Source organism: Leucoraja erinacea, chromosome 2, assembly GCF_028641065.1.
Source record: "Leucoraja erinacea ecotype New England chromosome 2, Leri_hhj_1, whole genome shotgun sequence".
NCBI classification, from domain to species: Eukaryota; Metazoa; Chordata; class Chondrichthyes; order Rajiformes; family Rajidae; genus Leucoraja; species Leucoraja erinaceus.
The window spans coordinates 115,936,501-115,951,234 of NC_073378.1; the positions used below are offsets into that span (position 1 = coordinate 115,936,501).

The 14,734-nt window shown below is 46.5% G+C and overlaps 1 protein-coding gene across 2 annotated transcripts; it reads left to right on the plus strand.

Moving 5' to 3' along the window:
* Window positions 1–4,642: 4,642 nt before the first annotated feature.
* LOC129714554 (5-hydroxytryptamine receptor 5A-like) lies at window positions 4,643–14,530 on the plus strand. Of its 2 annotated transcripts, none has more exons than XM_055664259.1 (2): window positions 4,643–8,311; window positions 13,068–14,530. In XM_055664259.1, the coding sequence occupies exons 1-2, from the start codon at window positions 7,613–7,615 to the stop codon at window positions 13,398–13,400; spliced, it is 1,032 nt and encodes a 343-aa protein (XP_055520234.1). In that variant the 5' UTR covers window positions 4,643–7,612; the 3' UTR covers window positions 13,401–14,530. The 2 variants fall into 2 exon arrangements, with proteins under 2 accessions (XP_055520234.1, XP_055520242.1); XM_055664267.1 differs by having other exon boundaries at window positions 4,643–8,302.
* Window positions 14,531–14,734: the final 204 nt, after the last annotated feature.

Consider the following 14,734-nt stretch of genomic DNA (forward strand, 5'->3'; position numbering starts at 1 on the left):
ACTTCCTGACCCATTGAATTACTCCAGCACTTCCTTTGGTATAAACCAGCATCTGCCATTCTTTGTCTAAAGAAGGGTCTCGACCCTGAAATGTCACCCATTCCTTCTCTCCAGATATGCTGCCTGTCCCACTGTGTTACTCCAACTTTTTGTGTCTATCTTTGGTTTAAACCAGCATCTGCAGTTCATTTTTACACCTTCTTTGTTTCTACAGCTATACTGCTTTAACTAGCTAGAATAGACATCACATATGTACTTTATGTTAAACATTTCAGCAGATACTGAAGCATTTGTGCGGATTTCATCGCTGACCTTACTATGATTTCCACCTTTACATAACATTTACAGCACAGAGACAATTTATTCTGTCTGAGGTCCATGAATAATGCTCATACAAGTCTTTTGAAGTGTATATTCATCTAGCTCCATTACAAATATTTATCGACCCTTCATCCAGTAATTTTTTTTAAATCTAGTTTTCCCCATGGCTGCTAATTTAACATTGCAAAACCCACATGGGCAAAGAGCTTTCTCCCCAGTTATCTTACACACCTGGTTATCATCACTCCAGTGGATTGAAACAAGTTTCCCTTTCAAAGGGAAACCTATCAAAGGCTCTTGAAATGGAAAGGTCTCCAAACACTCTTGAAATAAAAACTCCAGCATTTCCTGATTTTTCTCCCATCACAACTACTGTGTGCCTTCTGTGCGTCTCCTCCATATCCTTTCCAGGGAATCCAATGAGAAAACAGACTCAGTTTGATATAAATGATAGACACAAAATGCTGGAGTAGATAGGTGATGTTTTGGGATCAGGGCCCTTCTACAGACATTTGATGCAACTCTACATATAAAACCCACTTATTATTTCAATGGTACTTTATTTGTCACATGCACCAGGGTAGAGTGAAATTCATTGTTGTATACAGTTCAAGCCAAGTATCACTATACATAGGCACTTAGATACCTCTTAGATAAGCATCTCAGATACACTACAAGTATATTGCAGTAGTACACTGAGACACTGTACAGAATCGCCAGTTTGCCGCCATTTTCAAGTACCAATTGTTGTAAATCCGTAGTTCGCACGTACTATTGCAATGTTTAAGAAACATTTAGACAGGTTCAGAGGGATATGGGCCAAACACAGGCAGGTGAGACTACTGCAGATGGGACATGTTGATCAGTGTGGGCAAGTAGGGCCGAAGGGCCTGTTTCCATACTGTATGACTAGTAATCATACTGTATGAAGTTAGTAATCACCCTGACCAAGGCAAACATGGGAATGGGAACATGAAAAACACAAAAAGACAATGGAAGTCCTGGGTAGTGTTAGTAATTACAGAAGGCCATCAAGAAAGTGGTTAAGATCTTAATGAAGAACAATGGAAATACTGATGGGCATTTTTTTTGTCAATAGCCTTTCACTGGAATTGATAATAGTCAAAGGTTCCAGGTTTTAACCAAGCACAGAAAGGTAGGAGTTGAATATAATAGACTGAGAAGGGTCAGGTAATGTCTGAAGGAGGGTCTCCACCCGAAACGTCACCTATCCATGTTCGCCAGAGATACGGCCTGACCCGCTGAGTTGTTCCACCACTCTGTCTACCACATATATACATATATCACAGATATCCACACATCATGTGCACACTCATGCTGCATACGTACACACACACACACACACACACACACATGAGTGAATATTTTTTTTTTATTGCAAATGCTGAAAATCTGAAATAAAAACGGAACTGCAAGAACAACTCATATTTTTCAGTCCTGATGAAGAGATCACCACCTGAAACAAATGTTTATTTTCTCTTTCCGCAGATGCTATTAGATCTACTGAGTGTTTCACCTTCTTCAGACTCTGAGGAACCACAGTGGGGGGGGGGGGGGGGGGGGGGGGGAGAGCAGCAGTGAGATAGGGTCCCACAGAACTCCCGTCCAAGAGAGGAGTAGAACTTCCTCAAAGTAAGCACATCTTGAGGAGATTTCGTGGTGGAGCAGTAAAATGGAGGTACAAGGAACTGCAAAAGCTGGTTTGCAAAAAAAACCCCACAAATTGCTGGAGTAACTTATTAAAAATGGCGGAGTCAGGGGATATGGGGAAAGACAGGAACTGATTGGGGATGATCGGCCATGATCACATTGAATGGCGGTGTAGGCTCGAAGGGCCAAATGGCCTGCTCCTGCACCTATAGTCTATTGTCTATTGATCAGACAGCATCTCTGGAGGACATGGATAAGTTCCCTTCCCTTCGGAAGAAGGGTGCCGACCCGAAACGTCACCTATCCATGTTCTCTAGAGATGTTATCTAACCCCCCGAGTTACTCCAGCACGTTGTGTCTTTTTCGGTAAACCAGCGTCAACAACTCTTTGGTTCAGCTTTTATGGAGAACGTTGATAGGTTATCTTTCGGGTCCAGACTCTTCTTCAGGAAAGAAAGGGAGGAATGAACTGCAGATGCTGGTTTATACCGAAGATAGACAGAAACTACTGGAGTAACTCGGCGGTTCTGGTAGCATCTCAGCTGTCTGGACCCGAAACGTCACCTATTCCTTTTCTCCGGAGATGCTGCCAGGCCCGCTGAGTTTTGTGTCACCTCCAGCCTTTTGTGTCATATTCGAAAGAATTTGAAGGGAACGGCATAATTGGAGATCATCTGTAAGCTAATGAGAGTATTTGACAATGTGGTATGGATGAGGTGACGGGAGGTGCAAATGGAAACAACATCTTACTGTCAGAAAGATGAAGGCGGCGGTCAGCGCCTGTGTTCATTTCACATTTCTGCTATCCGGATCCTTTGCGCTTATTGTGAATTAACATTGTCGAACATCGGGTGGCGAGTCTGTAAACCGTGTCTGTCCAAGAGATAACGAGGAGAAGGGGATTCGCCGTCAGAATTCGGAACGGTAACACGAAATCAATCGTTGTCCTTCGAACAATCGCAAACCTAAAACCCGACTAATTATTTGCACTAAAGCTGCTGGGGGAAAAAAAACTCGATGCAAGAAGACGGGTAGGTGGGCGGCAGTGGCGGCGGAGAGGGACTAATTGGGCAGACCTTTCGCAAAGGTAAAATGAATGGGGGCACTGGTATAATCTGTGTGAGTGTACATTTGCCAACGATCCTACGATTCTCGTTGAAACAAAGAACTGCAGATGCTGTTTATACCAAAGATAGACGTTTGCAACGTTTAAGAAATATAGGAAAGGTTTATAGGGATCTGGACCAAACGCAGGCAGGTGGATGGGGGCATGTTGGCCGGCGTGGGCAAGTTATGTGGAAGGGCTTGTTTCCACGCTGTAAGACTCTAAAAACAAAAACATCTGGAGTAACTCAGCGGGTCAGGCACCATCTTTGGAGATAGGTGACGTTTTGGTTCGGACCCTTCTTCAGACAGAGTAGCGGTAGGGTGTTTTCTTTACTTGAACCTTGCGTTCTCCCGGTGTACCACTGGTGTTATAAATCCAGCGCTTGCAGCTTCAACTCTCATTAGCCAGACCCGACTCGAAACATCCCATATCCATGTTCTCTAACGACGCTGCCTGAGTTGCTCCAGCACTTTTAGTCCTTTTATGCATTTAAAGCGTCTACAGTTCCTTGCACCTATCTATATAAATACCATAGCGTTTGGCCCAAGGCGAGGGGGGCAAGGTTTTAGGTGGCACGGTGGCAGAGTAGTAGAGAGCCGAGTACGAGTACGATATGGGTGCCGTCTTTACGGAGTTTGCAAGTTCTCCCTGTGATCGCGTGGGTTTACTCCGGCTGCTCCAGTCTGCCTCGCTAGACACAAAAAGCTGGAGTAACTCATCGGGACAGGCTGTATCTGTGGAGTGAAGAAATGGGTGACGTTTCGGGTCGAGACCCTTCTTCCCGCTGTGCCGCTGAGTTGCTCCAGCTTTTTGTGTCTATTTTCAGTTTAAACCAGCATCTGCAGTTCCTTCCAACACACTTTGTCTGCCTCTCTATCCCGTGTGTCTCGGGCATCGCTTGTGTTTTGCATTTTAACTTATACGCTGCTCTTTTTTTTAAAGTAAATTAAAGAGCCCCATTTGCAATTAAGACTGGTATAGATGAGGCATCTTGGCCGACATGGACGAGATGGACCGAAGGGCCTGTTTTTGTGCTGTATGGTTCTCTGGGGTGTGGCCATAACATTGCTGGACTTGCCCCACACAGAGAAGGAACAGCGATCCCTCTGTGTGTTTGTTGGCACCGTTCTTTCTATTCGACGCTTCCCAGCCACCGCGCGTTGTTCACCCCCATCCAGTCAGATATCGTGGGCTTGCAGCTGCTGGCAAGTGTTGCTTTGCGCTAGGCGATGTTGTCAGGAGGCAGCGATACTGCTCCAATCCCCGGTTCCTATATTTAAACCATCAACACACGGCTGCTGTCCGGGCTATCCTTACCGACACGGTTCCCCGAATATGGTAGAGCTGTGTAGGAAGGAACTGCTAATACCCGTTTACATCGAACACAGGCACAAAGTGCTGGAGTAACTCGGCGAGACAGGCAGCATTTCTGGAGAAAAGGAATGGGCGACGCTTCGGATCAAGAATCTGTGGAATTATTTGCCACAGAAAGCTGTTAAGGCAAAATCAATGAATCTATTTAAGGCAGAGAGAGAGAGATAGATAGATTCTTGATTAGTACGGGTGTCGGAGGTTATGGGGAGAAGGCTAGAGAATGGGGTTAGGAGGGAGAGATGGGTCAGCCATAGACTAGATGGGCCGAAAGGCCTAATTCTACGCCTATTACTTTAAATTTTATGAGACCCTTCTTCAGATTGAGAGCTGCTGGTTTACATTGCCAGAGACCCGGGTTCGATCCTGACCTCCGGCGCTGTCAGTATAGTTTGGACCTTCTTTCTGTGACCACGTGGGTTTTCTCCGGGTGCTCCGGATTTCTCCTACATTCCAAAAACGTGCAGGTTCGTAATTTAATTGCCTTCTGTGTTGTATTGGCTCGAGAACTTGTACAGGGAGAACTTGCAAACTCCGTACAGACAGCATTCGTATTGGCTATATTAAAGTATTTACTTTTTATTGATTATATATTATCTATGTGAGGAGGAATTTCTGTAGGTGGTGAATCTGTGAAATTCATTGCCACAGGCTGAGATGGAGGCCAAGTCATTGGGTATTCATAAAGCGGAGATTGATAGGTTCTTGATTAGTAAGGTTGTCAACGGTTATGGGGAGAAGGCATGAGAATGGGATTGAGCGGGAACAACAGATCAGCCACGATCGAATGGTGGAGCAAATGTTATGGGATAAATGGCGTAATCTGCTCCTATGTCTTATGATCTTATTGCATTTACAGACCTGTTATGCTGCTGCAAATAAGAATTTCATTGTTCAATTGACGGTAACTTATGACAACCCAGACTGTGCAGTGAAACGTGTAACCCGGTCATGTCAACACGCACCCTGAACAGTTGCATTGAGTCGCAGAGCGTGGAGACAGGCCCTTCAGCCCACTGCCTCCGTACCAATGCCAACCTATACCAATCCCATTTCCCAGTGTTCAGCCCGGAGCGTTCCATGCTAGGATGTTGTGAGTCTCATTTTTTTTTTAAACTTCCCGGGTCACTTTTTTCGGGGACCTGGCAGTGAAGTATGCGACTGATGTTCCGAGAGGGGCAGGGCAATGAAATTGAGACACAAAGAACTACAGGTGCTGGAATCTTGACCAAAGCACAAACTGCCAGAGGAACTCAGTGGGTCAGGCAACATCTGTGGAGGGAATGGATAGGCGACATTTCATAGTCACACAGCATGGAGACAGTGTTAGGGGTTATGGGGAGAAGGCAGGAGTTGAGAGAGATAGACAAACCAGCCACGATTGAATGGTGCAGTAGACTAGATCGGGCCTAATAGCGTAATTCTGCTCCTAGAACTTATGCACTAATGAACTTTCTACCCAAGTTAGTCACGCTCACCAACATGCTCCATCTACTCTAGTGCCACCTGCCTGCGTTCGGCCCATCTCCCTCTCAATCTGCCCTACCCTATCCATATACCCATCTAAACGCGTCTTAAACATTGCGATGGTACCTGCCTCAATTACTTCCTCCGGCAGCTCATTCCATGCACCCACCACCTTTGTGTAAAAAAGTTACCCCCCAAGTTCCTATTAAATCCACTCACCTTAACAATTTCGAACTGAGGAAGGGTCCCGACCCCAAAACATCGTCTGTCCATTGCCTCCACAGATGCTGCCCGAGCCGTTGAATTACTCCAGTTACTCTGTATTTTGTTTCAAGTAAAGACTTAGTGAATATTCCTGCCTCTACCACCCCTCAGTCAGTGAGTTCCAGGACTACGATATCTCCTCATTTCATCTACTCCACTGCGATATCTCAGAGCATTTGAGATAGGTGATGTTTCCGGTTAGGATCATTCTTCGTACTGAAAACTGGTTTAAACTGAAAGGGTCTGGACCTGGAACGTCACCTATCCATGTTCTCCAGGGGTGCTGCCTGGCCCGCTGAGTTATTCCAGCATGTTGTTTCCTTTTGTGCATTACCTAAAACCTGCAGTTCCTTGTTTCTGCAGGGATAATAGAGACATGGAATGATCGGGTGATCGGTGGTTAGCGTGGACTCGGGTGGGCCAAAGATTGCATCACTAAACTATGGGCCGGCACAATAGCACAGCGGTAGAGTTGCTGCCTTACAGCGCCCGGGATCGTTCCTGACTAAGGGCGCTGTCTGTACGGAGTTTGTACATTCTCCCTGTGACCTCGTGGGTTTTCCCCAGCCGCTCCGGTTTCCTTCCGCGCTCCAAAGACGTACAGGTCTGGAGGTTAATTAGCCTCTGCAAACTGTCCTGAGTGTAGCCGGCGTGGACTCGGTGGGTTGATCAGCCTGTTTCCACGTTGTATCTCTGAACTCAACTAAAACTGTGTGTGTGTGCAGAGCCAGCCGTCTGTGTGTTTATGGGGTTAATGGTCAGAAATAGAAGATTTAATTGATTCCCATTAACTAGGGTCCCCTCGCTCACACGTTCAGCCAATTGCCGCTGGCTGTGGCCGTTTTCTCGGCTTGCTTTGTCCAAACACCCATTGCTAAAGGAATAGGTAGCGTTGCTAAAGGAGGTGGTCGAGCGGCGCGCTGTAAATCCATGAGCACTCGCTGTACCGCACGGATTCGGCGACAAGGGGCGACCGCTTATAAACTGAGCGCTGGGGTCAGCTGCTTGTGTTGACGTAAGTATTCCTCCCTCCCTTTAAAACAACTCGGATCTGATCTCTCTTCTCTTACACCTTAAACACAAGGTCCGCTCCGAGCAGCAGCAGCGGCTGGAGCCCGGCTGCGACGTGTTTTACTTAAACCCGGCGCGGTGTAATTCTAAATTCAATGCAACACTCCTGACAAAACCACTTGAGCTCAAACCTCGTCTGCTTCTATCCTGAACCAGGTTTGGCAAGGAATTTATCCTGGACATCTCGCCGGGTCCGGTGGAGGCGCGGAGCAAGGAGCGACGATAGATGGGGGAGGGAGAGCGGTCCCGAGTTGGTACTTAAAGACGGCTGCTCGCCACCGCATTTTTTTTTTAAAACGCCAACCCCTTTGTCCCACGTTCAGGACTTGGTGGGACACCATGGCTTTGTCCAACCACACGCCGTGGGGCAACTGGACGGGATCCGCGGACTTGTCCCCGAAGCCGGCATCGATATTCAGCATCATTGTCCTGACTTTGTTGGCGATCCTGGTCCTGGCTACCTTCCTGTGGAACGTCCTGGTCCTGGTGACCATCCTGCGGGTGAGGACCTTTCACCGGGTGCCCCACAACCTAGTGGCCTCCATGGCCATTTCGGACGTGATGGTGGCCGCCCTGGTCATGCCGCTGAGCTTGGTCCATGAGTTGGACGGACGGCGCTGGAGACTGGGCAAGGTCCTGTGTCAGGTGTGGATCTCCTTCGATGTCCTGTGTTGCACTGCCAGCATATGGAACGTGACTGCCATCGCCCTGGACCGGTACTGGTCCATCACCCGGCACTTGGAGTACACATTGAAAACCAGGAAAAAGATCTCCAACATCATGATCATCCTGACTTGGGTCCTCTCCTCGGTCATCTCCCTCTCGCCGCTCTTCGGCTGGGGCAAGACCTACTCCGAGCAGGAAGAACAATGCCAAGTCAGCCAGGAGCCTTCCTACACTATCTTCTCCACCTTCGGGGCGTTCTACCTGCCTCTCTGCGTAGTCCTCTTCGTCTACTGGAAAATATACAAGGCAGCCAAATTCCGGATCGGTTCCCGCCGCACCAACACGATCACCCCGATGCCTGAGGTTGTAGAGGTACAATATCTCGCCCGGCGCGTTATTGATCGGGGGAGCAAAGCAGGCGGCTAGTGTGGGTGGGTGGGCAAACACACACTGAGACAGGAAGCGGGAGGCGATGGTCAAACTAGGGCATGGGGGGAGGAAAGTTAAACAAATGAAGAGGGATAACGGAGTGGTAGAGAGACTGACTGGGGAGAGAGAGAGGGGGGGGGGGGGGCGCCGGGGAGGGGGGGAAAGAGATGGCTACAGAGCGAGGGGGGAGAAAGAGAGCGTAGGGGAGAGGAAGCGAGAGAAAGTGGAAGAGTGAGTGAGAGAGTCAGAGTGAGTGAGGCAGACAGTGCGGGAGATAGGGGGGGGGGGGGGGGTAGAGTGAGGAGGAGATATCGTGAGTATCAGAGAAAGGGAATAAGTGAATGAGAGAGAGAGAGGGAAGAGTGCGTGAGGAAGAGAGCAAAGGATGGGTGGGGAGAGAGAGAGGGGGAGAGTGAGGGAGAGAGAGGGAATGTGTGCTTGAGATAGAGGGAGAGTGGGGATAAGTGAGGAAGAGTGAGACTATGAGGGAGAGTGGTGTATGAGAGAGAGAGAGAGAATGTGGGGGAGGGAGGGACAGTGAATGAGTGAAAGAGAACGAGTGAGAGAGAAAATGAGAGAGGTAGAGAGTAAAGGAGAGAGTGAATAAATGAGGGAGGAAGTGTGAATGAGAGAGCATGAATGAGTTTGTGGGGAAATAGAAAGATGAAGTGAGGGAGGGGGTGAGGGAGAGAGAGAATGAGTGAGAGTGAGAGATTGTGTATCATGGAGGGAATAGTGAGTGAGGAATCGTGATGAAGAATGAGTGAGAGAAAGAGAGATGAGAGCGGGAAGCACGAGTGCATGGGGGAGAGAGGGGATTAAGGTGAGAGTGTGAGGGGAAGTGAATATGAGGGAGAGGCAGTGATTGAAGGAACGAGAATGTGAATCGGAGTGAGTGGGGATAAATGAAAGGCAGTGAGTGTGAGAGGGTGATGGCACGTGGGCATGTAAACTACCAAGACAAGAGAGGCACAGCAGATCTAATAGAGGAGGTAGAAAATGGATAAAGACCACAGGGGGAGGATGGCTGGAGGAATAAAGCAGAGCCCTTGAACAGAGAAGGGAGAGAGAGGGAGAGAGGGAGAGGGAGGGGGGGGCTGAGACAGAAAGAGGGAGAGGGGGGCAGAGAGCGAGGGGGGCATAGAGAGAAAGAGGCAGAGACAAAAAGAGAGAGAGGCAGAGCCAGGCAAAGAGAGAGCGAGAGAGAGAGGCAGAGAGAGGCAGGCAGAGAGAGAGAGAGAGAGAGAGGAGAGGCAGGGAGAGAGAGGCAGAGAGGAGAGAGGCAGAGAGGGAGAGGCAGAGAGGGAGAGGCAAAGAGAGAGTGAGTCAAAGAGATAGAGAGCGTAACAGAGAGAGAGAGGCAGAGGCAGGGAGAGAGAGGGGCAAGCAGAGAGAGAGGCAGGGAGAGAGGGAGACAGTAAGAAGCAGGGAGAGAAGAGAGAGAGAGGCAGAGAGAGCGAGCAATATCATTTGGTGAAATCTGGTGCAAAATGTATGCATATGCTTTGGGGTATGTGTGCATGCAAATAACTCGGCAACATTTCCGCATTTCACTGAACGTGCATTTTACAGGGCAGTCCAGCCGTTATTGCTCTTGAGAAGGTCCTTGAAGCACTGCAGTCCTTCTGATGAAGGGACTTCCACAGTGATGCTGGCAATCAGCTCCAGGACTTAAACACCCTACAAAGGATCATGTATATGGTTCCACGCCAGAGCAGTGGGCAACGTGGAAGGGAACGGCCTCCTGTGTAGAGGTTGCAGGAGAGACAGACGTGAGGCTGCTGAAGATGAGAAATAGATAAATTAGTGTCAACGAGAGATAGAGGGAGCATGAACACAGACGAAAGGAAGGAAAGCTAGAGAAAATAAAGGGAAGCAAGAAATTTAATTTTGAGAATGTAACAAAGCCAGTCTTGCAATACATTACAGGGTGTTCCCCTGAAGAGGTTGCAACCCATATTCCACCTTGGTTGCTTACAACACCACGGCATGAACACTGAATGCTGTAATTTTAAGTAATGTCTAACTCACCCCAATCTCCCCTCAACCCCCCTCCCCTTTCTCCCCCACACTCCCAAACATCCACCTCAGGCTGGGGAAGGGTCTGAACCCAAAATGTCACGTATCCATGTTTTCCAAAGATGCTGTCTGACCTGCTGAGTTACACCAGCGCTTTGTGCAATTTTGTGATCTTGCATTACCCTCTGTGTGTAAGTGGATCGGTTTCAATCCTGACTGTGGGTGTTGTCTGTATGGAGTTTATACGTTCACCTTGTGACCGCATTTCTCCGGATGCTCCAATTTCCTCCCACACTCCAAAGAAGTACAGGCTTGTAGGTTAATTGGTTTTGGTGAAAATTGTAAGTTGCCTCTAGTGTGTAGAATAGTGCTAATAGTGCTCGGTGGGCCAAAGGGCCTATTTCTGCGCTGTATCTCTAATGTCTAAAGGCACGTAAAGAAGAAGGAGAGGAAGATGGAGAAAGAGAGAGAGAGAACAATAGAAAATAAGGTGACTAATTACAGAGAAAGAGCAAAATAATAAAGAATTAGGAAAGGCATAGAATAGAGAGAATGGACAGAAAGAAAATGAATATTGAGGGGAAATTCCCAGAGGAATTACAGGCGAGATGTGAGATTGCTGAAAAGGAGAAATGGATAAATTAAATGTAAAGATAAATAGAGAGAACAAGCACACAAGGTAGAGAAACGAAAGGGTGGAAAGTGAGAAAATGCAGGGAAGAGTGAAATTTTAAATTGAGATGGAAGCAAAGCCAGTCTTGAAATTCGCTGTCAAAATTAGGGTGGCACAGTGGCGCAGCAGTAGAGTTGCTGTTTTACAACACCAGAGACCTGAGTTCAATCCTGACTCTGGGCAGTGGCGGACTGGCCAGGGTGTTGGCTTTCCCGATGGGAAGTGGGCCCCTGATGAAGTGTGCCCCCTATATCAAGTGGGCCCCTGATGAAGTGGGTCCCCTAAGTGGGGCCCCTATATCAAGTGGGCCCCTATATCTAGCAATGTTACAAAATTTTGAGATTAAAAAAATCAAGTCTGTAATTTATCCCATCAGATAAAGCATAAAAAGAAGTTTAATTTGACACCTAATTCACTTTCATATCTCAAGTATTTAAAACGTTATGGCCATTTTCATACTCGGAAATTAGCATCTTGTTCCCTATTGATTTTCTATGGACATAACAAAAAAGCTGTGATCGTGTGCTGTCAAAAGGCCATAACCTTCTTAAAAATTAAGAGAACTGAATGAAATTTTCAGTTATCGTAGATTGAACCATTCTGAAACAAATATAAAATAATCTTACTTGGATGACCTGAAATTAAAGCATATAATTAGTTAGTTACCCAAGTGTAGCTAATTTCAAACTTCAATTACTAGATCTAAACATCTATCCATTTCTTAATAAATGATTAACATTTTTAAATAGCCTAAGCGTCCAAATAATATTCATAAATAATTCACAATAAAACATGATTTTAAAATCTCATTTACATTAATTTATCGGCCAAATGAAAGGAATTTAGTGTTCAATTGCTGTAAATTAAAGTCCATTTAAATCAGCTTTCTAGTGGGTTCCTGTGAACGCACTGGTTTAGAACGTTCACATTGCGGTGGATTTGTGCCCTCAAATGCCCAGAAAAATACTGCAGGATATAATGGGCCCAAAATGAGCTACTCGCAATATTCGTAAACTTTGTATAAAGGGATCTTAAGAAGCCCTTTTTAATGTAAAAATAAACAACCTACCTTCTGTTGTCTGCTCTATGCTGACCCTGATGGCTGCCGGTGGTCGCGGGTTTAGAGATTGATTTTTAAACTACTATAACTATTATACAAGGCCTTTAAAACTAATAATAGCTTTTGCGACGGGGTCTTCCAGCGATTTTTCGTTAATAATTAACTAGGCTGAACATCTTCGATTGGAACAGCCTAGTGAAAATCGCGTTTTAAACCCGCCCCCTCTAAACAGCGCCAAAATCGCGCACACCCGCAGCGACAGATTTTCAGCGTCGCTTCAGGTAGGCATTGCAACATACCTACTATATCAAGTGGGCCCCTGATGAAGTGACCCCCCTATATCAAGTGGGCCCCTGATGAAGTGGGCCCTTATATCAAGTGGGCCCCTGATGAAGTGGGCCCTTATATCAAGTGGGCCCCTGATGAAGTGGGCCCCCTATATCAAGTGGGCCCCTGATGAAGTGGGCCCTTATATCAAGTGGGCCGCTGATGAAGTGGGCCCCCTATATCAAGTGGGCTCCCTTTGTCTCCTGGCAACCAATATTTTTAGACCCAGTCCGCCACTGACTATAGGTACTGTCTATACAGAGACTGCGTAGTCTTTCACCGGGTACTCTGGTTTCCTCCGACATTCAGACAACATGCAGGTTTGTAGGTTAATTAGCTTTGTAAATTGTCCCTAGTGTGTAGGATAGTGCTAGTGCACTGGTGATCGGAGGTGGACACAGACACAGTGGGCCGCATGGCCTGTTTCCATACTTATCTCTAAAATAAAAGTTTTGGTGAAATAATCTTCACAGAGTTGATGAAAATGTGCACCGTGGAATGTGTTTAAATTTGGGTGAAATATCTTTGCAGTTGATGAAACTCTCTGTTGTGGAATGTGTTTCATTTGATGAGATTGGTATTTGGGAGCTTCCCCACTTATACTCGCTGTCTTCTCCCAGGTGAAAGAGGCTTCCCACCAACCGGAGATGGTCTTCACCGTTCGCCATGCCACCGTCACCTTCCAGACGGACGGTGACACCTGGCGGGAGCAGAAGGAGAAGAAGGCCGCTCTGATGGTCGGCATTCTCATCGGGGTCTTTGTGCTGTGCTGGATCCCATTCTTCATCACTGAACTCATCAACCCTCTCTGCTCCTGCGACATCCCTCCCATTTGGAAGAGCATCTTTCTCTGGCTTGGATACTCCAATTCTTTCTTCAACCCGTTGATATACACCGCCTTCAACAAGAACTACAACAACGCCTTTAGAAACCTCTTCTCGAGACAGCGGTGAGGTGCTGCTCCGCACTCTCTCACCTATGCATTCAACGCACAAAGGGAATGGGTTGAATAGTGGGGATGCCTTGGAGATGGCAATCTTTCAGTGTGACATAACCAACCCTGAGACATAAAGCTGGACTGTATATATATATATATATATATACATATACATATATATATCTCAGCATCCTTCTTACCCATTCTGACTCAAAACACTCTCACCATATCTTGTGGAGCTACGCTGCTATTTATGGTAAAACCCATTTGCGACCTCTGACTTTGTCAAATGTCTTTTGTCGTTAAGTGTATATATAAGCATTTCATTTGCACATCTCTGAATATAATGCATCCAATGCGTTTTTAGGACAGCATGTCTACTTGCACCAGAGCTGAGAGAATGCAACTTTAGAAATGGTTTCTGATAATGACGGCCTAATATTGTGCTGATGAGTCTATTTTATATTGAATTCTCAAATCATGAAGAGCACTGACTTTATTGTTCCTCATCTAAGGGGACTGGAAATCTTATGGGGCTTCCCTTGGTTAGAGGACGGTTCTTTGTGTGATCTTCAGCCAGCAGAGCGTGTAATCCATGTTGGCAACATGCTGAGCTTCCCAGCAACTCCAAAGCCAGATTTCTGCCAATTCGATTTGTTCACCGTGATATATAAAAAAAACACATTTGAACATGGATGCAGGAATATTTTGTTGCTGTTCCAGATTTAGCTGCATCTCAAGTCTAGCTATTTGTGCTACCAACCGTACAGGTGTGACCAACTTTGATACTGGAACTTGGGAGGTTTGCTGAGAGTGTGATGGATTCCATTCTCAATTCCTCGGAGGTTGACAGTGTGGGTAATTGATCACGTGTATCCTATCCAAATCCAATCGGTATAATTTCTGCCCCACCATGGTGTCGTTTAACTTAGAGTAACTGGTGATTAATTGTATATTTTCTACTGCTGTTGTTGTGTTGAATGTGCCTGAGGTTGAGCTGCAGAAGGTACGAATTTCATTGTTCTGGTTCAAATCAGCGTATATTGCAAATAAACTCTCTTGACATACCAATCTACCTTGAAGCATCCACATATGATGTAATGTATCAGCAATGGTTTCATCATTGGCCATTCTCTCACAATAGCAAACTCACTGATGCCAGGACAGCACAGAAGTTGTCATTACAGTTTTATACAGACATGGACAGAGAAATATGATGAGTTGAGTATTACTCTGTTCAAGGCCAAGTAACCCTGTTAAGCCCATGTCCCACTTAGCAGACCTAAACAGCAACCTCTGGTGACCTTGCCCACCACCCAAGGTTTCCATGAGATCACCGAAGGTTTTGGT